The sequence below is a fragment of the Puma concolor genome, chromosome B3 (assembly GCF_028749965.1).
Source record: "Puma concolor isolate L17-30 chromosome B3, mPumCon1.1.hap2, whole genome shotgun sequence".
NCBI classification, from domain to species: domain Eukaryota; kingdom Metazoa; phylum Chordata; class Mammalia; order Carnivora; family Felidae; genus Puma; species Puma concolor.
In genome coordinates, this window is record NC_141672.1 from 4,093,116 (window position 1) to 4,118,152 (window position 25,037).

Here is a 25,037-nt window from a genome sequence, read left to right on the forward strand (position 1 = left end):
ACCCGAACCCGGGTCTCACTCCACGGTACCCCATTCTTTACGTCGCAGGACCTATTCTGCCTCCCAGACCCTCAAACAGGACTGAGGGAGGAGTCCTTCATTTACCCATTTAAGGAACACCTACTGAGCACCTAGTAGGTGTGTGCCAAGGTCTGTGCCGGCAGTGCTGGCGCGCGGAGGAAGGCACCGGACTGACAGGGTCGGGGGACAGAACGCAACGTCAATCACCAGAGAGCGGCGCTGGGAGCCGCGGGCCGGCAGGCAGAGGGACGAGGGACGAGGGTGCGGCAGAGGGAGGGAAGGCGCGGAGTGGGAGGAGCGAGGGCCCGGGGATGGGGCCGGCCGGCCAGCGGGGCCGAGGACGTGTGGGCAACCACCGCTCCCCTCCGGGGACCGCTGGCTTCTGCCAGACCAGCCTGGCGCCTCTCGTGTTGTGGCATTCGAGCTCGGCCACCCGCCGGGGCGACGCGGGGGCCGGGAACGGGGGCGAGATGGGCAATGCGACCCTGAGGCGCCGAGGCGAGCGAAGGGAGGCCTGGGGGAGGTGTGAGCGGCGGCGGGGAGGCCGAGGAAGGGGCGCGGGCCGGGAGGCGGGGGCAGTGGGGCCCACGGCGGCGTCGCCGGACTCACCTCCCGCGACGGCCCCTCCGGACTCGTCGGTCCGGCTCGGCCGGAGGAGGCGGGGACGGACTCCGGGCCGCGGGGGCTGCCGGGAGCCCGTTCCCTGGGCAACCGGGCCGACACTGCCGAGCGACAGCCGGAAGCTGAGCGGCGGAGCCACAAGTGGCAGCAGGCCAGCTAGCTGAGCGCGGCGGAAGAGACGTCGGCGCGCTTCCGGCGGGCGTGGGCGGGGCTTCGGGCTCCTTCCCGGGATATCTGCGGACGCATGGCAGGTGCGTGCGACGGGCCAGCTACCCGGGGCAGGGAGGGTGTGAGAGTCACGGCTTGGCCCGCGGCCTGGGCCGGAGGCTGGGAGCTTCCCGGCCTGAATGGGGGTCCCTGCCTTGGCCCAGCCCAGCCCGCTGGCCCCGCGCAGGCTCCGCGGTCGGCCCGGGAGCCCGTCAGTTTTGCTGAGCCTCAGTTTTGTCACGCGTGGAACTACTTGATGTGTGCAAAGGAGTGTCGGCTGATCCAGATACCAAATTGTGATTCTCATTACAAACTAGAATTAGCGGAGCACATTGGGTGTCAAGCCTTGCATGCCCAGCTGCTCCCAAACCCTTCCCCTGAATTCCCCTCAGGATTACCGGTCACAGAGCTTTTTTGCTCATAATAAAAGCTGTCATTCAGCGAGTGCTCACCATGTGCCAAGTCGTGTCCTTAGTGCTTTATGGGGGTCAGCTCATTTGAGCCTTACAGCGATCCCATGTAGTAATGTGAACAGATTGGGAGCTGAGGCCCTGGACGGATAAGTGAGGCAGCCACTGTGCTTTATCTCACTCTGCTCTGTGCTGTGACTCTGATTACTGGTCTCTTTACCTACTAGCCTGAGTTTCTTGAAGTTAGAACTTTGGCTTAGGTTCCTAAATCTGTGCTGGTGTGGAGCAGAGAATGAATCAGATGTCCTCACCCTCAAAGAGTCCCTACTGGAGAAGAGTAACCCTTAGCAGATTATAGTACAGGTGGTAAAAACTATTTCCCCATTTAACACAGGCTATTCAGCACCTACTATGTGCCAGGGTTCTGAGAGGGAACAAGTCGCAGTCACTATCCAGTGTGCCTACAGTCTAGCAGGGAACATAGATATCACACAAGCAAATATACCACACTAGTGAGTGCCGGTGATAACGAAGAATAGGTTGTTTTCAGACATCTAGTGCAATGACTCCGGGAGGCAACCCAACCTGGGGGATCCAGGAAGATTTCTTTGTGGAAGGAGGGACTTTCTGGAAACCTAAATCAGATCATGTCACTTTCCTACTCCAAGTTTATTGTTTACTTTCCACTGCCTTGGAATACATCTAAACTCTATCTTGGTCTGGAAGGTTGCAGTTGCTTGACTGCCCCCTTACCTACCAGCCCCCCCACGCCATTCCATTCTAGGTGATGTGGGGTGATCAAGTACAATAGTCAAGAAAGAATCTTGAGATGTTGTACGGTGCGATTGTAAGTTTATGTAAGTAACATGGGGTCAGGACCCCGGGGCGGAAAGGGCTGCGCTTTTTGCTGTATGAAGCTGGTAGTTGGTCAAGGGGGAGGAGACATGGAGGGAGTGTTTTGTCCTAAGTGCTTCTTTGAATTTCTACTCATAAAACTGCTTTCACAAGATTTCTCTGGCGTTTCTTACTCAGCTTGATACTGTCGGTGAGATTTACAGGCAGTCATGAGATGCTTTAAGAAGGTAGCAGCCAGCACATATTGGATCCTTGATGAACTATCCTTGTTGGTTAGCCTTCTGGGCTAAAGGTGAACATTTTTCTGCTTCCATTTCTCATCATAGCCACACTGCTCTTTCTCAATTTTTCAGACTCACCAGGCTCATTCTCACATAGGACCCTTGCTATTGACCTCTCATCATTCAGATCCCAGCCTAAATGACACCTCTTCAAGGGCTCACCCTAACACAAGACCCCATTTTCTTTTCCTTTTTTTTTTTTTTAAGTTTATTTATTTATTTATTTTGAGAGAGTGAGAGAGAATAAGCAGGGAAGGGGCAGAGAGAAGGAGAGACAGGATCCCAAGCAGGATCCGTGCCATCAGTGTGGCCGATGTGGGGCTCAGACTCACAAACTGTGAGATCAGGAGCCAAGATCAAGAGGCAGTTGCTTAACTGACTGAGCCACCCAAACACCACCAATTCCCCATTTTCTTTTCCATATGACACTCACCATGGTCTAAATTGATCATGGTCATCTAGTTGTCTATTACCCACTTCCTGCTTGGAAAGTAAGTTCCATGAAAATAGTCCTGGTAGGTCTCATTCAGTCACTTCATCCCCCATGTTTGGCATATTGTTGGTACTCACTAATGTTGGTTAGTCATATAAGTAAAGAATAAAAGAAAAACCAGTATGATATTTAAATAAGCAGAGGATTGGGGCGTCTGGGTGGCTCAGTCGGTTCAGTGTCCAACTCTTGATCCCAGTGCAGGTCATGATCTCACAGTTCGTGAGATCAAACCCCACATTGGGCTCCACACTGGGCATGGAGCCTGCTTAAGATTCTCTCTCTCCCTCTCTCTCAAAAAAAAAGAAGAAGAAAGAAAGAAAGAAAGAAAGAAAGAAAGAAAGAAAGAAAGAAAATTAAATAAGCAGAGCCTTTGGGATACTAAGCCAAGGGTATGGGGACACACACAGACAGGAAAAATATTCTAGGTCAACGTCAGAACTTGTACAGAGCTAGCACTGAGGCATAGAGAGCAAGCAGGAAGAAGCTGGAGAAGTGGTAGACAGGACTTGCGTAACAGGCTGTGCTATTGTGGTTTATAATAAGTAAATATTTGGTCTTTGTCCTGTTCTTGGCACAGAGCTAAAACCCTTGGCATCACCGAAAGTGTGAGAGTGATGTCTTTTGTCATGTTAATGCCATGACTTTTGGAAAGCTCCTAGGTGACCTTTGGTTGGGGGCTGCTTGCCCCAGCCCACCCCTGTGAACTGGTCTTGTGATTAAAAGGTTGGAACTTTCAGGCCCCTCTCTCTCCCCTGCCCACCCCGTAGGGAACAGGGTCAACACCCAATGATTTAATCAGCCATGCCTATGTAATGAAGCCTCCATAACAGCCCAAAAGGATGGGATTGGGGGCAACTCCAGGTTGGTGAACATGGTGAGTACTGTGCTTGGAGAGCATGGAAACTTTCCACATACCTTGCCCTATTCATCTCTCCATCTGGCTATTTCTTTCTTTTTTTCTTTTTTTTTTTTAATGTTTATTTACTTTTGAGAGAGAGAGACAGAGCAGGAGTGGAGGGGGAGAGCAGAGAGAGAGGGAGATACAGAATCCCGAAGCAGGCTTCAGGCTCTGAGCTGTCAACACAGAGCCTGATGCCCAAACCCACAAACTGAGTCAAAGTCGGCTACTTAACCAATTGAGCCACCCAGGCGCCCCTCATCTAACTATTTCTGATGGAAGAAAATATAGATATAAATTTGCCCTTCAACTAAGACCATAAATGTGTTCCCTTTAAACAAAGCAAAGAGCAATTTTATTTAAGTTAAAAAAAAAAGAATTTAGTCAGCCATAGCAAAGGAATTACAGTTTGGGACAGGCCAGCTATGGTGAACTATAGGCAAGTTCAAAGAGACAAAGGGAAGGTCAGCTTTCATTAGGTTTTAGGAGGAAATTGAGGAGAGTTGTTGTAAACCAAAGTTTATAGGACAACAAGAGTTGGCAGTTGTGGTCGTTTCTGCACTGTGGTTTCGCTCTTGGCTACAGGCAGTGGTTAGTGCATTATTGCTGGGGCAGGGAGGGATCTTCCTTCCTTTTCTTAAAAGCAGGAGACAAATTTCCTATGTGAAATATGCCCTCCCTTGTTGAGATCATTCTTATCTTCCTTGTTCCTGCTGGTTGTGCAGGCTGCAGCAAGTGGTGCCCCCTCTCCAGGGCTTCCTGACCCCATTTTAAATGAGGTTTCCTAGGGCATCTGGGTAGCTCAGTCAGTAGAGCATATGTCTCTTGATCTAGGGGTCATGGGTTCAAACCCCCCACATTGGGTGTAGACCTTACTTTCAAAAAAAGAATCTTATCACTAAATGAGGTTTCCTTTATTTTCACACTTCCCCCTTTTGATCAAGATCTTTGTTCAGTAGCATCACTTATCGAGAATCAGGTTTTCTTAAATGCCTGGATGTTTCCGTCAGTTAAACCTCCAACTCCTTTTTTTTAAATTGTCTTTTATTTTTTTAATTTATTTAAAAAAATTTTTTTAATGTTTATTTATCATTGAGAGACAAAGAGAGAGCATGAGCATGCGAGGGGCAGAGAGAGGGGAAGACACAGAATCTGAAGCAGGTTCCAGGCTCTGAGCTGTCAGCACAGAGCCCGATGCGGGGCTCAAACACAAACCGTGAGATCATGACCTAAGCCCAAGTCGGATGCCTAACCGACTGAGCCACCCAGGTGCCCCTTTAATTTATTTTTTAATATTTATTTTTGAGACAGAAAGAGTGCAAATGGAGGAGGGGCAGAGAGAGGGAGACACAGAAATCTGAAACAGGCTTCAGGCTCTGAGCTGTCAGTATAGAGCCTGATGTGAGGCCCAAACCCACCAACTGTGAGATCATGACCTGAGCCAAAGTCAGGGTACCCAACCAACTGAGCCACTCAGGCACCCCTAAACATCCAATTCTTGATTTCAGCTCAGGTCATGATCCCAGGGTTGTGGGATCCAGCCCCAAGTCGGGCTCTGTGCTGAGCTTAGAGCCTGCTTAAGATTCTCTCTCTCTCTTCCTCTGCCCCTACCCTACTCTTGAACACACACACTCTCTCTTTCAAAAATAAATAAATAAATTTTAAAAAATAAAAATAAAATGAAATGACTATTGGCAGTGCCTTTGGCCAACGTGGTTAGAGGGCCTGTACAGATTTTGCCAATTACATGTTTATGATGCCAGTTCAACTAGCCCTGTGGATTGAGAGTGGTAAGCATAGTGAAAGTGTTGTAAAACCAGCCGAATAGCACAGACTGGGCGCATCACCCGACCAGTGAAACGAGATCCTTAGTCACTATGAAGTTCAAGGGTGGGTCTCCAGGTAAGGATGATCTTTTCTTATAGAATTTTAGCAGCTGGGGTGCCTGGGTGGCTCAGTCAGTTAAGCATCTGACTTCGGCTCAGGTCATGATCCCATGGCTCATGGGTTCGGGCTCCGTGCTGACATCTTGGAGCCTGGAGCCTGGTTCGGATTCTGTGTCTCCGTCTCTCTCTGCTCCTTTCCCGCCTGTGCTCTCTCTCTAAATGAATAAATTTTTTTTAAAAAAAGAATTTTAACTGCAGAAGAGGCAGTATGCTGCCTACAAGGAAAAACCTCAGTCCAGTAAGAAAACATACAACTCGTGGCTAAAACATTTGTATCCTTGAGGCGGGGGGTGGGAGGGGAAGCTGAATAAAATCCACTTGCCAAACCTTGGATGGTCCATTGGGCAATTAAAATGCCCAGGGGCGGTGTGGACAGGTTGTCCAGCATTGCAATTTGGTGCAGGTGGGACAAGCAGAGCAGGTGCTTTATGGCTTTATTACCTTGCCCATAGTATTCATTTACAGAGGTCATTTTATCAGTGCAGCAATGGCTGCACGCACAGCAGTCAGTAATGGGAATTTTAAGAGTCTCTGGCAGGACTGGATTGCTGTTCGGCCCAAACTCTAGTTTGCACAGGGATGGCAACAGGGGTCCCGGGACTGTCTCCTCACTGGCCTGAGCCAGAAGGGTGGTGATAGGAATGGCTCTGTGGCAAGGGGCAGAGCCTGGTGCCACATGGCCTGTTGGCCGGAATGCCCTGTGGAGTCGATGGTGGTCCCCGTGTTGGGGGTGAGTACCCCAAGGGAATTCCCTTCCTTTTCATATATAAATGGAAAAAAGGGAAGTGGATAATTGGGATGTCCAAGAGCAGGATGTTTATTGGGGTTTCTTTTAAGGTATTAAAAGCTAAGTCATCCTGGGGTGCGTGGGTGGCTCAGTCAGCTAAGCGTCAGACTTCAGCTCAGGTCATGATCTCGCAGTTCGTGAGTTTGAGCCCCACGTTGGGCTCTGTGCTGCCAGCTCAGAGCCTGGAGCCTGCTTCGGATTCTGTGTCTCCGTCTCTCTCTGACCCTTCCCCACTTGCATTCTTTCTCTCTCTCTCTCTCTCTCAAAAATAAATAACATTTTAAAAAGCCAAGTCATCCTGACCTTCCCAAATAATGGGGTCAGGGATCCAGTTCTAATAATAGCCAGCCAACCTGAGAAAACCCCATTAACACGCTTAGTTTTAGGTTTGGGGAAGCTCAGAATGCAGTGAAGGCTACCTAAATCCAAATGTGGACCTTGTTTCAACTTCAGGTGCCCTAAATATTGAACCTGGGTTTGAACTAACTGCAATTTTCCCTTTAAGACTGCATGTTCTTTTAAGGCTAAAAGTTTCAACAGGTGGATGCTGTCCTCCTGTGGGGAGGCTTGGGAAAAGGCGGAGGAAGCACGTCCCGTAGATATTGTCACAAGACGGTGCCTCCAGAAAACCTCGTGTCATCTAAGTCATCTCTCGGGGTTCGTGAAGAACCCTGGGTCGTGACTGTCCTGGTGTCCTGCTGTCCCACCCAGGCAAAGCAGAGAGATTGGCTGGCCTTATCCACAGACATGCTGAAGAAGGTGCTCTATAAACTGGTCACCGTGAAAAATTTGCTTTCGGTAGGGATAGAAGCTGATAAGAGTGTGGGGATTAGGACAAGAGGGTGGTGAGGGAGGTCAGTGTTATTTATGGCTTGGGGTTCTTGGACAGACCTCCCTCCTCAGCCACTGGGTCTTCTTACAGGTAAAACAGGGGTGTCGCCGGCCCTACTACAGGGGATAATGAGACCCCGAGCCTCGCGATGTTCCGTTAACATCTAAGTGCCCTCAGAGTGTCTTTGTTTACGGCGCATCCGTTAATTCCGGGGAGAGGCTCTGAGGGGTCTGTTGGGATCTTAATGGGAGGCATGCTGTGGATCCTGCCGGGAGCAGTGGAGGATTTTGCCCATACGGAGGGCGGTAGTTGGTCCAGGAGGATCATACGATTGGTGTCCTCGGAATCGGCTCCAGTGCGGTCGGCGACTGAGCAAATAAAAGATGTTGAAGGGTCACGGGATTCACCAGGTTGGCTATTTTGGTTGCCGCTGTCGGATTCTAGAATTACTTCCCCCTTCCGGGAGAAAGAAATCCCAGCGTACTTCTCTATGAAATTTGGGCCTGGTGAGTGTACAGAGGCCGAGGAACTAAGGAGAAAAGGTGGGCATCTCTTAGAGGGCCTGGGCAAGAGAGACCAGGTTCAGAGATGGGACCCTTTCGAGGTTTACTAGAGACCCTCCCCTCCCACTTGAAGGGTGTTAGCACTCCGAGGCGGGGGCTGCTTGCCAGTAGCGGGGTTGAGCACGGAGTGTAGCTCTCGAGTCCGTAAGGGCAGAGAGACCTTCGTTCCAAAGGATCTGGAAAGGCTGGTCAGAGGGTGGAAGGCGGCTGGAGCGGTCTTTTTCCAATGGCCTGGCTTTTTACAATATCGGTAAAGATCGGGACGCTTTTGGTTTTGCTTAGGGGCCTCCATTTGTTGGAGTTGAAAATTATGGACCACACGGTTCTTCCTTTTCGTTGAATCACCCAGGGTGCAGGCGAGCTGGCTGGCTACTTTAACTGGGTCTGCAGTGGACAAGCTTCCCATTCCGTCCTGGCCCTCTTAACTAGAAAGGGAAGATCCCAGCTCGGCCCATTAATGAACACAGAGTTAAAAACTGCCCAAGTGGATTCAATGTTTAAAGGAAGACCAGAATTTTCTTTAAAAACGATTTGGAGCCAGCTATTATAATCCTCCATAGACAGGTTCGTTGGGCTTTTGGATATAAGCCTGAATCTTACCGTATTCAGCAGTTTGGGGGAAAGTCCTAGGAATTAACTCGGAAAGTCATTTAGCAACCGCAGGAGCTCAATCATATAGCAAGGCCAGGGATAGTACCCCATCTGTGCTTCTAGACTCTCTCTGTGTAGCTGGGGCACAGAGGTGCACGAACACCTGCCTCCAGGGCTTGACCGCTCCCTGCGGGATTCGACCACTCCCTGCTGACAAAATCCAAAGACCCCAGAAAGGAGTGGTGAGGACACAAGACAGGAGTGTATTTCTCGGCAAAGCCAATGCCAGGAAGACAGCAGTCTAATGTCTCAAAGACTGTCTCCCAAGTGCTGAAAATACTTGCAGGTTTATATAAGGAAAGTGTGGGGCAGGGGTCGGTGGGTGTGAGCAGGTGGGCAGCGAAGGTCAGGTCAGTCATTGTCGTGGGGTCAGTCATGAGGGGTCTTGCTGGCTTGGGGCAATCCTCATTGCTTGAGGGGCAAGTTCTGGTTCCCATCGCCGGGTACTTTGTCAGCTGGCTCTTTTGCCTGAGTTAAGAGATAAGCTGGAAAGAATTTAATCATTTAGGAAGTAAAAGACTGAAGTCAGATTGGAGGTAATCCTCATTCATCAGGATTATCCCAATCAGCAGTGTTCATCCAGGGCTCGGACTGGCCCTCAGCAAGTGTGTGAAATAGTTGATACGAATCTGAGAAACTGGGTTGATAACTTTGAATAACCGTATTAAATAACTCAGCAAATCTATGAGGATCTGTGAGGATTGTTGGCAAATCTGAGATTCCCAAATCTCACTTTGAGAAAGTCTTTTTTATTTTTTCTTAGAGAAGAGAGAGAGGGAACACGAGCAGGGGAGAGCAGCAGAGGGGGAGAGAGAGAGGGAGAGAGAGAGAATCTTAAGCAGGCTCCACGCTCAGCAGTGGGCCCAATGTGGGGCTCGATCCCACGACCCTGGGATTATGACCTGAGCTGAAATCAAGAGTTGGATGCTCAACCAACTGAGCCACCAGGCGCCCAAGAAAGTCTTTGACTATGGGTCGTAATTCAGCTTTTGTCCAGGGAACATGAGAAATTGGGAGTTTAGCATTTGGATCCTCAGAGGGTCTGACTTTCATGGGCAGATTTTGGTAAGTTTGGGAGAGGAAGAAATGGGGAGAGGTCCAGAGAGAAAGGGAGGAGGTTCAGACAGAGGATTGAATGAGGAAGTGGAGGGTATAAAGGAGGGGGGGCCACGTTGGAGGGAAAGAGGAAGGTGGCTGTTGGCTTTGCGTACGTAAGATGGCCATCATGTGCTCTGAGACTAAGAGGCCTCAGAAGACTTTTGCCTTCTTTCAATTGTTTGTTCCACTTGGTTAATTTGGGATTGGTATTTTATAAAGAGGCGACTTGAGAGTCCTGAATATGTTTATAAGCCTTCAGGTACTCATTAAAATAGGCATCCCTCGTAGGCTGCTTAATCTTAGACTGAGAGCTTTCTAATTAGGTTCTGAGAAAAGTTGGGGAGATCAAGAGGTCGCCATCATGGCCAATGAAGTTTTAACTTCTCATGGGGCGCCTGGGTGGCTCATCTGGTTAAGTGCCTGACTCTTGATCTCAGCTCAGGTCTTGATCTCAGGGTTATGAGCTCAAGCCCCGCATTGGGCCTCATGCTGGGCGTGAAGCCTACTTAAAAAAAAATAGTACCCAGCGTGATGAGCACCGAGTGATGTGTGGAATTGTTCAGTCATTATCTTGTACACCTCCAACTAATATAACACTGTTAATATATTTGAGAATAAATAAGGGGTGCCTGGGTGTCTCAGTCAGTTAAGCATCCGACTTTAGCTCAGGTCCTGATCTCGCAGTTCGTGAGTTCTAGCCCCACGTTGGGCTCTATGCTGACAGCTCAGAGCCCGGAACCTGCTTTGGATTCTGTGTCTCCCTCTCTCTTTGCCCCTCCCCTGCTCATGCTCTCTCTCTCAAAAATTAACATAAACACTAAAAAAAAAATAAATTAAATTAAATTAAATTAATGAATAAGCACACGAAGAGGGAAGAGCTTTAAACATAAGATCAGCTGGGGTCCCACAGGGAGGACCCTTCTGAGAGAACGTAGAGAATCAAGATCCCATTACTCAAAATCTGAGGTTTGGAAAATGAGCGAGTACTTTAAACAGATCCCGAATTAAGTGGAATGCTCCACCAAAGGGAGGGACTCAAAATCTGAGAGACTCTGAAGGGGTTAGCACAATGGCGCCCTGCAGATGCCTCCCTGCAGCCTGAGGGTGATCGTCCCCTGGGGTCATCTCCTTTGGCGCCCAGTGTAACCACAAAGCAATATTAACTTTAAACAGAGCAAAGAATCACTTTTTGTAAAAAAAAAAAAAAAAAGAAAGAAAAGAAAGAAAGAAAGGAAAGGAATTGCAATTCAGGACAAGCAAGCTATGGTGAATAGTGGGCAAGTAGGAAGAGATCAGGTTGCTTTTTTTTTTTTTAATTTTTTTGAATCATTAAAAAAAATTTTTTTAAAGTTTATTTTTGAGAGAGACGGAGCATGAGTTGGGGAGGGGCAGAAAGAGAGGGAAACACAGAATTCGAAGCAGGATCCAGGCTCCAAGCTGTCAGCCCAGAGCCGGACGCAGGGCTCAAACCCACGAGCTGTGAGATCGTGACCTGAGTGGAAGTCTCATGCTTAACCAACTGAGCCACCCAGGTGCCCCTTAATTTTTTTTTTTTGATGTTTATTTTTGAGAGAGAGAGAGAGAGAGACAGAGCATGAGGAGGGGACGGGCAGAGAGAGAGGGAGACACAGAATCTGAAGCAGGCTCCAGTCTCCGAGCTGTCAGCACAGACCCCACGCAGGACTCAAACCCTCAGGCCATGAGATCATGACCTGAGCCGAAGTCGGATGCTTACCCGCATGAGCCCCCCAGGCACCCCGGAAAGGTCAGCTTTAATTGGGTTTTAGGGGGAAGTGGGGGAGTGTGGAACACAAGTTCCTTGGAGAAAAACACGTGTTTGAGGTTCTTATTGGCTGCAAGTGGTGGTTGGGGCACTGTTGCTGGAATGGGGAGGGATCTTTCTCTCGAAAGCAGATAATGAGGTTCCTATGCGGAAAATACCCTCCCCCGTCATAATAATTCTTACCTTCCTTCTTCCTGCTGGCTGGCCTGCAGCTAGTCATGTACGCACGACAGCTCACCTTTCAGGGCCTCCCGACCCCGTTTTAAATGAGGTTCATTTTATTTCTTTTCGCAAATTTCATGATAATTATGTTCCTTTTACTCCCCATCAGGAAATGCTCTTGGAAGTATAACGCCCAGAAAACCTGTCTTATCTGTCAGCGCAAGAAAAATTAAGGACAATGCAGCTGATTGGCATAACTTGATCCTGAAATGGGAAAACCTCAATGACACAGGTTTCGCTACTGCAAATAATATTGCCAACCTGAAAATCAGTTTATGGTAAGTGCATCCCGAGCTCCTCATGCTCTAAGTGCTTCACCCTGGGACTCTTTTTTTTTTTTTTTAATGTCTATTTTATTTTGAGAGACAGCATATGCACGCACAAGTTGGGGGAGGAGCAGGGGAAGAGAGAGAGAGAGAGAGAGAGAGAATCCCAAGCAGGCTCTGCACTGTCAGCACAGAGCCTGACATGGGACTCGTTCCGACAAACTATGAGATCGTCACCTGAGCCAAAATCAAGAGTTGGATGCTTAGTCAACTGAGCCACTGAGGTGCCTCCCACCCTAGGAGTCTTTTTTTTTCTTTTTTTTTTTTTTTATGTTTGTTTATTTTTGAGAGACAGAGCATGAACTGGAAAGGGGCAGAGAGAGAGGGAGACACAGAATCCGAAGCAGGCTCCAGGCTCCGAGCTGTCAGCACAGAGGCTGACGAGGGGCTCAAACCCATGAACCATGAGATCATGATGTGAAGTGAGGTCGATGCTCAACCGACTGAGCCACCCAGGCGGCCCCCCAGGAGTCTCTTAGGGTTGCAAATGTAGTCTTTATCAACATGCATAAATAAATTATTTTAAGAAAAAGAGCAAGGAGCAAAATGACATATGCACGTATAAACTGTATATGTCCATTTTAAGTACAAAATTATGCTACATATTATTCATGGTTATGTCCGTATATAAAAGTATAAAAATGGATTGGAAGGACACAGGCCCAGTCATGAAGCTCACACCTTCTAAGATGAATGAGCGTTGGGTGGGAGATCAGTAGAACTTTGACTTCATAACAATGCACTTTGTTTCTGTGATGTTGTGAGTTATAGTAAGACATATCTGTTCGGTCTTCGTCCCTGTTCCTGGCACGTGGCTCCTAAAACCCTGCTGATTCCCTAACGGGTGAGAGCTTTTGTCCTCCAGAATGATCCAGGTGAAAGGAATGTCCTGTTATTCTTAACGCGTTCTTCCCAAACCCCCTGAGTTAATGTTAGGGAGGTGACTTCCGGAAAGCCCCCTGGGAACCAACCAGGGGATTAGAGGGCATGAGTTTTCAGCTCCACTCAGGGAGGGGAGAGGGACTGGAGGTTAAGTCAGTTGCCAATGGCCGATGATTTAATCAATCGTGCCCACGTAACGAAGCTTCCTTAAAACCCCAAAAAGACAGAGGTTTGGAGAGCTTCTGGTTTGGTGAATAGTAACACTTCCGTGTGCCAGAAGGGTGGTACCCAGGCTCCACGGGGACTGAAGCCTTGTGCTCAGGACCCTTCTGGACCTCACCCCATAAACCTCTTCATCGGGCTGTTCCTTCATATCCTTCAATATCCTTTGTAATAACCCAGCAACCTAGTAAGTAAACCGTTTTCCTGAGTTCTGTGAGCCGCTCCAGCAAATCCTAAAGATCCAAGGGGGCGGGTCATGGGAACCTCTTACTTATAACCCATTGGTCAGAAGCACAAGTAACAAACAACATGGACTTGTAGTTGGTGTCTGAAGTCGAGCAGGGACAGTCTTGTGGGGCCGAGCGTTGACCTGTGGGGGTCGGAGGCTGTCTCCAGGTAGATAGTGTCTAAATGGAGTTAAATTGTGGGGAGCCCCGCTGGTGTGGAGCACCCCACTCCCCACCTTTGGTGACCATGTGTCAGAAGTCAGCTGGAGGATGGGGAGTAGAGGAGACACAGGAGTGTATTTTTCCTTAGCAGTTTTTTTCTTTTCTTTTTCGTAAGTTTATTATTTTGAGAAAGAGTTGGGGTGGGGCAGAGAGAGAGAGAGAGGGAGAGAATCCCAAGCAGGCTCCACGCTGTCAGCATGGAGCCCGCCATGGGGCTCGAACCCGCAAACTATGAGATCATGACCTGAGCCAAAATCAAAAGTTGGACACTTAACTGACGGAGCCACCCAGGCGTCCCCTTAGCAATTCCTTTAAAAAAGACAGGAGTCGTGAAAAAGAAAAAAAGCTGGCAGTTACCACTTCCGACTGGGAGATTAGGTTCATTATTCTCTCCTACATGTATATTTTTTATTTCTCAGAGTTAGGATTCTCTGTTCCTCTGTCATCATCCACGGACCAGAGCTGAGAGTCTCTGGGCCCGGCCTGTCCCCCCGGCTCTCGCCAGTCCCCGGCGCACGTCATGTGCCCTGGCCCTCCTCTGCCTTCCCCCCTCTTCCTGCCGAGGCCCACTCAGCAAGAACCAGCGGTTCACCTTCCTGCATAAGGCGCTCTCTGATATTGTCTCTTCTAGTTTCGTGTTTAGTTTTTTCCTGGAAGTGTGGTGACCCCACGAGCTAATTTCATGCCCCATAGGCCACAGCATTCAGTTTACCAAACGATTTCCAGACAGCGAACTCTGGGAAAACGGTCATGTCTCTTTTGTCCGTGTACATCAAGCACGGACTCCCCTGGGCCAAGCGTACCACGGGGCTGCATTCAGCCGACTTACTCCAGTGCAAAACTGGTGGACGTGTTCCTCGTGGACAACAGTGATAAGTAAACATACGTCACAATGACACGAAATAACACCTGTACCAAATGCCTGACACAGTTGCGTGGATATAGCACTTTTTGGGTTTGCCGTAATGAGATGAGGTGCCTTTCAGAGAGTACCGTGTTCCCCCTCTTTTCCATCTTGTCCAGGAGTGAGGACAAGACAGAGCTACAGAGCAGCAGCCCGGCTTGCGGGGAAAAGGCGGGAAGGACGCTTCCGGAATATAGCAAGGAGCTAGAGATGCTGTGTGAGGAGCTGCAGACCACCTTCAACGCTTTGGTGAGATCCAGAACCCCTGAGCACCTGTGCTCACAGTCCCCGAATCCCAGGGGTGTATCTCGGAAGGTGTGGACGCTGTGGGAGATGCTCTCCTCTAGACGCTTGCTTTTTCCTCCTCCGCCTTCTCCATTGGTGTCTTCTTCTTCCTGCCCCCTAAATCTCGACGCTCCCCAAGGTGCTGTCCTAGACCTTCATTCTTTCAGCCCTGTGTGATGTCCTCTGGCTCTTTTGCCTGAGTTAGGAGATAAACCGGAAAGAAGAACGTAATTGTTCAGAAAGCACACACTGAGGTCAGAATGGAGGTAGTTGCAGTCTGTCAGCATGGCCGTGTTCCAATAAAACTTTATTTATGGACACTGAAACCTTAATATATCCTTTTCATGTATCATAGAATATTCTTTTTACATTTTATTTCAACCGTTTGAAACCATAAAACCCATTCTTAGCTCTTGGACCGTACGAAAGTAGGGTGTGGGCTGGATTTGGCCCGTGAGCCCTAGTTTAACACATGAGAAATGCTCTTTAATGTCTGTTTAATGAATTAATGACTGAGTTCCCGTGCCCACCATACCTGCCCCCAAATGTACACAGCTCCCATCTCCATACTGGAACTGGAGTAACTAGAACTTACCTATGAACATAGAAAATCGTTATGTATGAACCTTATTTGATGGAGGTGTTTCTGATACGTAACGTGATTCCTTGCCTGTTAAACAGGAATATGTGGGGTATAATTGTCTTTCCTTGAGATACCGCTTGTTCAGATTTAGGGTTCCAACTATTATAAAGCTATCAGTTTAGAAGAATTTCTCAGGAAAGAAACACTATCCTCTCAAATATCAAATCAATTGCAAGATGCGTTACGGTTTCAGAAGCAGTGAAATGAGAAAATAATGGTAAGTTGAGGACACTTTGGCAAGGTGGTCTTTTCTTTGTGATTGAAATCAGTACTGTCTTCGGGATATTTAGGATGCTTATGGGGCTACATAGCAAACAGTCTCCTAAAGGATTCGGTTTTTGTAACTGTCCTGTTTGCCTTCTCTTCGCCCGGGGGTGGTGCTGTGGTGAGAAGCAGATAACCAGACAGGCGTCAGCGACTTGGCGTTGACCCCCGCTCACAGGAAGGCGGGAGGATAAGGGCTGCGGGCTCTGTGAGATCTGCTTTCTTCATCGTATCCGCGCTGTGTCTCTGGCAGACGAGGTCTCGACACGGCTCCGGGGCCAGTGGGGAATTAACACAGGCAGAATGAGCCATCGAACCCTAAAAGTAGTAAGTTATGCAAAACCGCCCACTTATTTTGTTTGTTTTTTCCCAAATTAACCCATTTGATCATGGCAAATATTTTTGCTGGAACAAAAAAGCAGGCGCACATATTGTCCCTGAAAGAGAAGGAACCGGGTGGCTGAGTTCTGGTGTTGAAATCATTTCAACAGCCAAAGAGCTAGACGCTGTTTGGTAATGCTTGGTTAGGTGCACTTCAGCCCCGATGGCCTCGTGGTCTGTCGTTTCGATGCACCCCCACCTCGCTCCATAGCCTCCTCGTCCCTCGTTCCCTCCTGGTATGAAGATGTCACAGGATCTCAAAGCTATATTAGAACGAGAAACACTTCCAACACTTACTAATGTGACTTTTATAAAATGTAAAACAATCTGAAAGGATTTTGTTTTTAAAAAAATTTTTTTTAACGTTTATTTATTTTTGAGACAGAGAGAGACAGAGCATGAACGGAGGAGGGTCAGAGAGAGAGGGAGACACAGAATCGGAAGCAGGCTCCAGGCTCCGAGCCATCAGCCCAGAGCCTGATGCGGGGCTTGAACTCATGGACCGCGAGATCGTGACCTGAGTTGAAGTTGGACGCTCAACCGACTGAGCCACCCAGGCGCCCCAAGGATTTTGTTTTTAAATGCCACTTGGGTCTTGTTAGCGCACATTCTCATTTAGAACTGTATCCAGAAGCACATTAGGAAAAAGTTTGGGAAGGGGAGGGTGTGATTGGTTTTGTTTATCCGTCCTTGGTTCTCCCCATTCTTCTTTTTTTTTTATGTTAATTTTTATTTTTGAGAGAGACAGAGCGTGAGCGGGGGAGGGGCAGGGAGAGAGGGAGAGACAGAATCCGAAGCAGGCTCCAGGCTCTGAGCCGTCAGCACAGAGCCCGACACGGGGCTCGAACCCACCAACTGCGAGATCATGACCTGAGCCGAAGTCGGCTGCTCAACCGACTGAGCCACCCAGGCACGCTTGGTTCTCTGCATTCTTAAGGGGCAGGCTGGTGCCCCGGGACCCCTTCTTCAGCCCCACTCACCTGCACTGAGGAGAGACTGGGAAGACATTAGCAGGGAGAGGTAAGGTCCAGAAAACCCAGCCAGCAGGCTCGATGGACGGAGCAGCAGCAGATGAGACGTGGAGAGCCTTGCCCTTGGTCCCCGGGACCTGCGGCCCGGGTCCGCGTGAAAGTAGCTGCTGGGTTATAGGTGAGCGCATGCGCGTGGTCAGCCAAGTTCCCAAGATCTTCAGATGAAGGCTGGGCTGTGTCTGTGACAGCCAGGAAAACGACGGGCCCACCCGTCCACGTGGACCGAGAGACCATGGATGCGCGTTCAGAGCGTCCTGATGGGGATCTGAGCGGCGCGGGCCTCGTCAGACAGGAGGAATTGGAGGAATTGGCGTTTTCACCCACAAAAGGAGGAACCCGTAGACTAAACAGCTGCCACGAAAGCCAGAAGCCACCCCAAGGGAAGGAAGCCGTACGCTGGTTTCCTGAGGCCTCTAAGGGGACCGGGGAGACCCCGCTGGGATTGGCAGAAGCTTTGGCTCCCACCAGAGAACAATATGGCGGGTCCTGTCCAGAGCTGGGGGTGCTGTGTCCCGTCACTGGAAATGAGCCCCTCAAAGGCTATATGATTACGAGGGCCATGGAGGAATTAACCCCGGGGTGGAACTAGATCCGCGTACGCATGTGTCCTCCATTCTCATGTCTACCACACAGTTTGTATCAACCCCATGCTCTTTAGTTACTTAACATTTGCTTATAATACAATCAAAATCATGTTAAAAAGACATTAGCTGAATATGGCTTCCCCATCAAAGTCTTTGAGCCTGGGGCTTACCTTCTTTTTCCTAAAAAAGGAAGGATTATTTCCATAGAAGGCAAGTGTGAGTGACGGGGAGGGTCATCCTGGCCCAAGCCAGTCACCGGAACAGGAAGACCGGCCTCGTAGTGCAGGGTCATGAATGCCACAGCTGGGCGAGCGGCCTCGGGAAGAGGTAGGCCCTGGTCTCTATGGTCTCCCCAAGCCACAGGGTCCTGAGACAGTGAATTGATTCTATATGTTTTTTATTAACACTTTATCTTTCAGGACAGTTTCAGATTTACAGAAAGCTTGAACAGATAGTAGGGAGAGTTCCCATAAACGATCCCCTGCCTGCACCCTGTTTCATACATTACTGTCCTGCGTTTCACAAATTTCATTTGTATGCTACCTACGTCGTAATTCATGAGCCAGGATTGAACGTTGTTAGTCAACGAAGGCTGTAGTCTATTCGCATTTCTTTTGTTTTTTCCCTAACGTTCTCTTTCCATCCTGGGAGCCCTTCCCGGACGCCACAGTAAATGGAGTCATCATGTCTCTTTAGACTCCTCTTGGCTGTGACAGTCTCACAGACTTCCCTGTTTTTTATTGTTTTTTTAAGTTTATTTATTTTGAGAGAGAGAGAGAGCACAAGCCAGGGAGGGGCAGAGAGAGAGAGGGAGAGAGAGAGAATCCCAAGCAGGCTCTGCACCGTCAGCCCAGAACCCGATGCAGGGCCCAAACTCACGAATTGTAAGATCGTGACCTGAGCTGAGATCAAGAGTGAGATGCTCAACGGATTGAGCCAGCCGGGCTCCCCTTCCCTTGTTTTTTATAACATTGACAGTTTTGAGGAGTACCGGTCAGGTGTGTTACAGCTGGACTTCAGTTAGAATCCGTCTGATGTCTTTCTCACGGTTTGATCGGGGTTGTGGGTTCTTTGGAAGAAACCGCAGAGATGAGGTTCTATTCTCATCGCATCCTGTCAAGGGCATGGACTGCGACCATGACGCAGCACGATGGGTGTTGACCTTGATCAGCTGTCTGGGGTGTGGTCAGGTTTCTCCTCTGTAAAACTAAGTCCTCCCTCCCCTCCCCTCCCCCCCCCCCCTCCACACTGTCCTCTCTAGAAGGAAGTCACTGCAGCCCACGCTTGAGGAATGAGAAGTTCTGCCTCACCTCCTCAAGGGTGGACCATGTGCATGGATTATGTGGGCATTGGAGAGTTGTCTGTTGTCCCCCACCTGCTAATTACTGGATCACTTGTTTCTGGCAGTGTGGACTCGTGTTCATTTGCTTTCCACTTGGGGCTGTAGCACGGAAGCACCGCTTTCCTTTGTGCCTTGAGTTGTTCCTGCTTTGGCCACCAGGGGTTCACTTGGCTCCTGTGTCCCTTTGACATGCTTCCATCGTTGTGAGTTTTCGGTTTTGGTCTTTTTGAACACTTCCTTACTCTCCAGCCTTCCAGGATGTTCTGGGCCCATCTCATGTATTTCCTGCCTCAGTCCCAGGATCAGCCATTTCTCCAAGGAGCCCTGGTGCCTCCTACTGGAGGAACCAAGATCAGGGCGCTGGCGTCAGGCACTGAAATTCTCTGCTCCGGTGAATTTATTCTAGTTTGAAGTGGTTTGGAAATAAGTTCTCATTCTATGTCCAAAAGCAAAAAGCTGGTGTCATAAGGGTGATAATGTTATTTTTCCTGTTCTCCTCCAGCTTTTTAGAATGCTTTCCCGGACTCGGCTTTTAAGTGTCTTTAAGGAATCTGACCTCGGTGGGGGACTTTGAGGCCCCCCTTGCCCTAAGCTGGATGAACATTCTGGAGTTTGGTCTGTGGGAGGAGGTGGACTGAGGTGGAGCTGGGGGGAATGGGCCGCCACTCATGCCCTGGAGGCTCAGGGCTGCCCGCTGCACATCTCCCTTGACTCTGTCAGTGACCGAGCTGAGCGTGGGCACCGCCGACCTAGCATCAGACCCCCAGGATTGTCCTCGCCCGCTCTCCTGATCATGTATAAGCTTTTCTTTGAATTGGGTGGCAACAGGGAGCTGCTGAAGGACACAGAGACCACGGGATGGCATGTCAGGAGACGTGGGGGGGGGGGGGGGAGGCGTGGCTTGAGGTGCTGGCTTTGACCTTCTCTAGTTCAGCAACCCTGAGAATTGTCCCTTCTGTAATGCAGAAGTGCTGAGTCCTACCTCTTGGGGTTGGGCCAGGTGAAATATCGAACCTCAAAAGATTGGGGAAAGGAATGCAGTCCTTTAAAAACTAACGGTAGCAGAGCTCGGTGCACTGCTACATCACTTCGGGTGTGACTGGAGGGCAGCTAGCTGAAGGGCCAAGTGCAAGGAATTACGATTTTGATGATTTATGTATCTGTTCGTATTTACGCGCGTACATAAAGATAAGCGTACGTAGGAATTAGAAATGTGGTCTTAAATCTGAAGTCTTAGTTACTTCGCCCCTTACCTAACAGACCCTTCTATAGCCCTAACTAGGTGCTTCACACACACTAACTTAGTCCTCCTAACCGCCACGTGAAAGCAGGCACTTCGTCAGAGCGCTCTGTGCTGGCTCAGCTGAGCAGTGGTGACGGGCCCGTGTCCTCGGCCACTGCCCTGCACATGACACGGTGAGGGAGCTTCCCGCAGAGCCCCTCCACCCCACCCCGAGGCACCATCAATGTCAAGTCCTCCCCATTTCCTTCCTGTGTGAAGCGTGCAGCTCTGTGATGATGATTTTATAAGCAAGGAAAGAGCCTCAAGCTTTCAGTATACTCAAAGGCAGTTAATAAAAGTCAGAAATATGGGAATGCAAGCTGGTACAGCCACTCTGGAAAACAGTATGGAGGTTCCTCAAAAAACTAAAAATAGAACTGCTCTACGACCCAGCAATGGCACTACTAGCATTTATCCACGGGATACGGGTGTGCTGTTTCGAAGGGACACATGCACCCCCATGTTTATAGCAGCCCTATCGACAATAGCCAAAGTATGGAAAGAGCCCAAATGTCCATCGACGGATGAATGGATAAAGAAGATGTGGTGTACATATATATATACACACACACACACATACACACACACACACACACACACACAGTGGAGTACTACTCAGCAATCAAAAAGAATGAAATCTTGCCATTTGCAACTATGTGGATGGAACTGGAGGGTATTATGCTAAGTGAAGAGTCAGAGAAAGACAAAAATCGTATGACTTCACTCATATGAGGACTTTAAGAGACAAAACTGATCAACATAAGGGAAGGGAAGCAAAAATAATATAAAAACAGGGAGGGGGACAAAACATCAGAGACTCATAAATATGGAGAACAAACTGAGGGTTACAGGAGGGGTTGTGGGAGGGGTTGTGGGAGGGGGATGGGCTAAATGGGTCAGGGGCACTAAGGAATCTACTCCTGAAATCATTGTTGCACTAGATGCTAACTAATTGGGATGTAAATTTTTAAAAATAAAAAATAAAATTTAAAAAAAATCACAAAAGTGACCTTAAAAAAATAAATTTCAAAATGACCCCTAAAAAATTAATTGATTAATTAAATAAAATAAATAAATAAAAGTCAGAAATAAACTCATTTACTGCCTTTTGTCCTCTCAGCCCTTAAAGGCAGAGCCTGACTTGAGATTCCTCCAGGTCTTTGGTGCAAAAACATTCGTGCCTTCGGAAATCTCGGTGAAGTGGGACACAGCAAGCTGTCTCTTTCCGGCACCAGAAACCCAGGGTTTATTTTGAAGTCGTCCAACTGAATGAAATCGTAGCAACTGTCTGCCTCCATATCTCTCCCTGGAAATTTGCTGCACGTGGAGTTTCCAGTGTTGAGTTATTGGACTTTGGGTCTCACCAGACTTACGCTTCTTAGCTTGGAAATCTTATAGTTATGGAATCGGAGACTAGAGTAGATTTCAAATAATGTTCTCATATTCCCAATTAATATCTTTTCAGGCCAAAATACAGACGAAAATGGAAAAGCTGTCTTCAACCACCAAGGGAATTTGTGAACTAGAAAACTACCATTATGGACACGAGAGGCAGCACCCACCCCTGTTTCACACGTGGCCCACAGCCCAGTTTTGTAAGTAGTTCTTTCTGAGTTGATTCTCAGGAGTAGAAATTAGGAGAGTATCTGTGTTATTTACTTTTTTAACATTCATTTTTGAGAGAGACAGAGTGTGAGCGGGGGAACGGGCAGAGAGGGGGAGACACAGAATCCGAAGCAGGATCCAGGCTCCGAGCTGTCAGCACAAAACCCGACGTGAGGCTAGAACTCGGGACTGGCGAGATCATGACCTCGGCCGAAGTCAGACGCCCGACCAGCTGAGCCACCCAGGCACCCTGAGAGTATCTGTGTTATTTCCATCTGGTACTTGAAGAAGCTGACAGGCTTTGAAATTCAATTTGAGAGTATCCATTGGAAGGGAAGGAGGTTGGGGGCATCTTAAAATGGGCTTCTTGGCTCTAATAATCAGCAAAGAATGTTAAACATAATTAGAGACACATGAAGCCAGTTACCCTTATTAGCCCCTTAAAGCCAATGGGTCGAGGCACTCAGCTGGCTCAGTCAGAGCATGAGACACTTTGATCTTGGAGTCGTGAGATCAAGTTCCGTGTTGGGCATAGAGATTACTTGATAAAAAAAATAACCTCAACAACAACAACAACAAAATGGGTAGAATCAATTCCACCTCCTCTGCAGAGGCAGAATTTTCTTCCTTTTGAAGAAGGAAAGAGCTTTTTGGGTTTTGTTTTAAGTTAAAACATAAGTTGAGGGGCACCTGGGTAGCTCAGTTAATTGAACGTCCAACTATTGATTTCAGTTCAGGTCATGATCTCATGCTTTGACACATTGAGCCCCATGTCAGACTCTGCTGGCAGCATGGAGCCTGCTTAGGATTCTCTCTCCCTCCCTCCCTCCCTTCCTCACTGCCCCTCCTATGCTTGTGCGTGCTCCCTCTCTCTGTCTCTCTCTCTCTCTCTCTCTCTCTCTCAAAAATGAATAAACTTAAATTACAATAAAAGATAAATTGAGGTCAGTTCAGCCAGCCCCATGGAAGAAAAGTAGTGGGAGCATGGAATCCATTACTTAAATAAGTTCCATGAGATCACGATTACCTTTAGCTTTGTTAGTTCAAAACAAGGGCCTAGCCATGTGATGCCGATCTGAGACCTCACTTTCAAATGAGGAAGAAAAGGGTAAAACCATTGACCTGTGATGTGTTACTGGAATATTACCAGTTTGAGGTGAACCTCCTGTTCATAATCCTCGCAGGAAGTGAAGAGTTGAGCAGAAAAGGCTATACTTGTTAATTTCATGAACCTTCTCGTGCTATCTGATCCTGCTAGTCTGCACGAGCCAGAGTGATAAATACCCACAGGTTCCTTCTTTATCTCGGGGCTCCTGCCGAGGCTGGCGTTTGAGGAGGAGGTTTCCAGAGCAGTGCCTCCCCCACCCCGGGCAGGAGCACGGCCGTGCGTTTCTGCTTCTAAAGGAGACAGACGTTCGTTTCAGACGAGGTTTCCCGCAAGCTGTCCGACATGTACCGGAAGGAGCTTCTCCTGAAACGCACCATCACCGAAGAGCTTGCGCACGCCGCGGACCGCGACCTCACCCTGAGCTACTTGTCAATGTGGCTGCACCAGCCCTACGTGGAGACCGACAGCAGGCTGCTTCTGGAAAGCATGCTGCTCGAAACCGGGCACCGAGCACTGTGACCTGCCAACACGGCCTGGCCCGAGCCTCCAGGCTCCGGGCCCCTGGCCGCTTCTGTGGCCGCCACGGCGGACGGTCTTTCACGGGAGGCCCCGTGCTGCACCCCGGGAGCGTGCCCTGTGCGGTGCTGTGGCCGCCCGGCGACCCTAGGGTCTCCAGGTTGGACCATCTCTGCAGGTCCCGGTGGCCTCTCCAGACACTCTCCAGACACGCTCAACGCGTGCCTACTGTGAATCTGGCACCCGAGAGGATTCTACAGGAAATAAATGAGTTCCTCAACAAGACGATTGAGTGATCTTGTTTTTGTAACTTAGGTGTATTTCATATACCATTTAGATAGAAAACCCCTGGTTTAGTATTCTTACTCGGTACCTCTCTGTATTACTTAAATTTTTATGACGCTGCATTCGTTTTGTAATTACAACCAATGTTTAGAATACCATAGAGGTGGGGCGCCTGGGTGGCTCAGTCGGTTAAACGTCTGACTTCGGCTCAGGTCATGATCTAGCGGTCTGCGAGTTCGAGCCCCACATCGGGCTCTATGCTCAGAGCCTGGAGCCCGCTTCTAGTTCTGCGTCTCCTTCTGGCCCTGACCCTCCCCTACTCACACTCTGTCTCTGTCTCTCTCTCTCTCTCTCTCTCTCTCTCTCTCTCAAAAATAAACATTTAAAAAGCCATTTTTAGAATACCATAGAATTAGCTGAATAAAGACGGCATCAGCAAAACTACCTACAAAAAAAGTTGCCTGAAAAATAAAACACATTGCCTGTATTTGCATACTGAGGATGTGACAGGCCACTCGGTTCCTTGGGCACAAGTTCTAGAGTCTGACAACATTACAACATGTGCAACCAAATACGGGGGGCTCCATCCTACCATCTGCTTCCCAGAAACAAATGGAAGAAGCTTCACACTACGGCGTGGATGTGACACATGATCTGGGGTGTATCCTCATCTGACTGATGCCCCCACGCCCCAGAAACAAGTGCTTCCCAGGGACAGAGAAAATACTGGGGACAGGGACTTAGTTTGGGAGAAAGTGGGGCTACCTGGCTGTGCAAACTGACACATCAAGAGCACTGAAAGGCAACGTTCCTGGGGTGCCCCGGGGGGCTCGGTCGGCTAAGCCTCTGACTTGGCTTCAGGTCATGATCTCGTGTTTCGTGGGTTCGAGCCCTGCATCGGGCTCCCCCTCGTCGGGCTCTGTGCTGACAGCTCGGAGCCTGGAGCCTCCTTCAGATTCTGTGTCTCCCTCTCTCTCTCTCAAAATAAATAAACTTATAAAAATAAATAAGTAAAAAATAAGAAATAGCAAAAAAAAAAAAAAAAAAAGCCACCAAGCAAATGAAAAAACCCAAGGCAGTTCTAGGGAAAATGAAAGCTGCCGGCAAAGTCCATGTCATCCTAGCGCGTCACCAGACTCAGCAGTGAGCGGCATCTATCCTTCAACGTGAGCATTAAATTCTGACTGAACACTTGTGACATACGGACACTAGTGAGGGGGGAGGGGGGAGGCGTGCGAGCCCTGTCCCGTGTCTCACAAG

The 25,037-nt window shown here is 48.8% G+C and overlaps 2 protein-coding genes across 6 annotated transcripts in view; one reads left to right on the forward strand and one right to left on the reverse strand.

Annotated features, from left to right (window-relative positions):
- The window catches only part of TECPR2 (tectonin beta-propeller repeat containing 2), a 107,419-nt gene extending 106,648 nt beyond the window's left edge, over window positions 1–771 (reverse strand). For 3 of the 4 annotated variants that reach the window (XM_025918881.2, XM_086708763.1, XM_086708765.1), the window contains exon 1: window positions 631–771. The gene's annotated coding sequence lies outside the window, so the exon portion shown is untranslated. The remainder of the gene's footprint in view (window positions 1–630) is intronic. The other variant, XM_086708762.1, reaches the window with a different exon arrangement.
- CINP (cyclin dependent kinase 2 interacting protein) lies at window positions 764–23,777 on the forward strand. 2 transcript variants are annotated; one of them, XM_025918912.2, is made up of 5 exons: window positions 764–893; window positions 11,778–11,946; window positions 14,571–14,700; window positions 21,729–21,858; window positions 23,293–23,777. In XM_025918912.2, the coding sequence occupies exons 1-5, from the start codon at window positions 887–889 to the stop codon at window positions 23,493–23,495; spliced, it is 639 nt and encodes a 212-aa protein (XP_025774697.1). In that variant the 5' UTR covers window positions 764–886; the 3' UTR covers window positions 23,496–23,777. The 2 variants fall into 2 exon arrangements, with proteins under 2 accessions (XP_025774697.1, XP_025774698.1); XM_025918913.2 differs by lacking the exon at window positions 764–893 and adding an exon at window positions 3,713–3,749.
- The last annotated feature ends 1,260 nt before the right edge of the window (window positions 23,778–25,037 follow it).

Excerpts from the sequence above, each read along its gene's own strand:
- CINP (XM_025918913.2), top strand. The coding sequence starts at position 3,728 with ATGGGATTGGGGGCAACTCCAG. Across the intron at positions 14,701-21,728 it reads AGACCACCTTCAACGCTTTG|GCCAAAATACAGACGAAAAT; the intron begins GTGAGATCCAGA and ends ATATCTTTTCAG. Across the intron at positions 21,859-23,292 it reads GTGGCCCACAGCCCAGTTTT|ACGAGGTTTCCCGCAAGCTG; the intron begins GTAAGTAGTTCT and ends CGTTCGTTTCAG.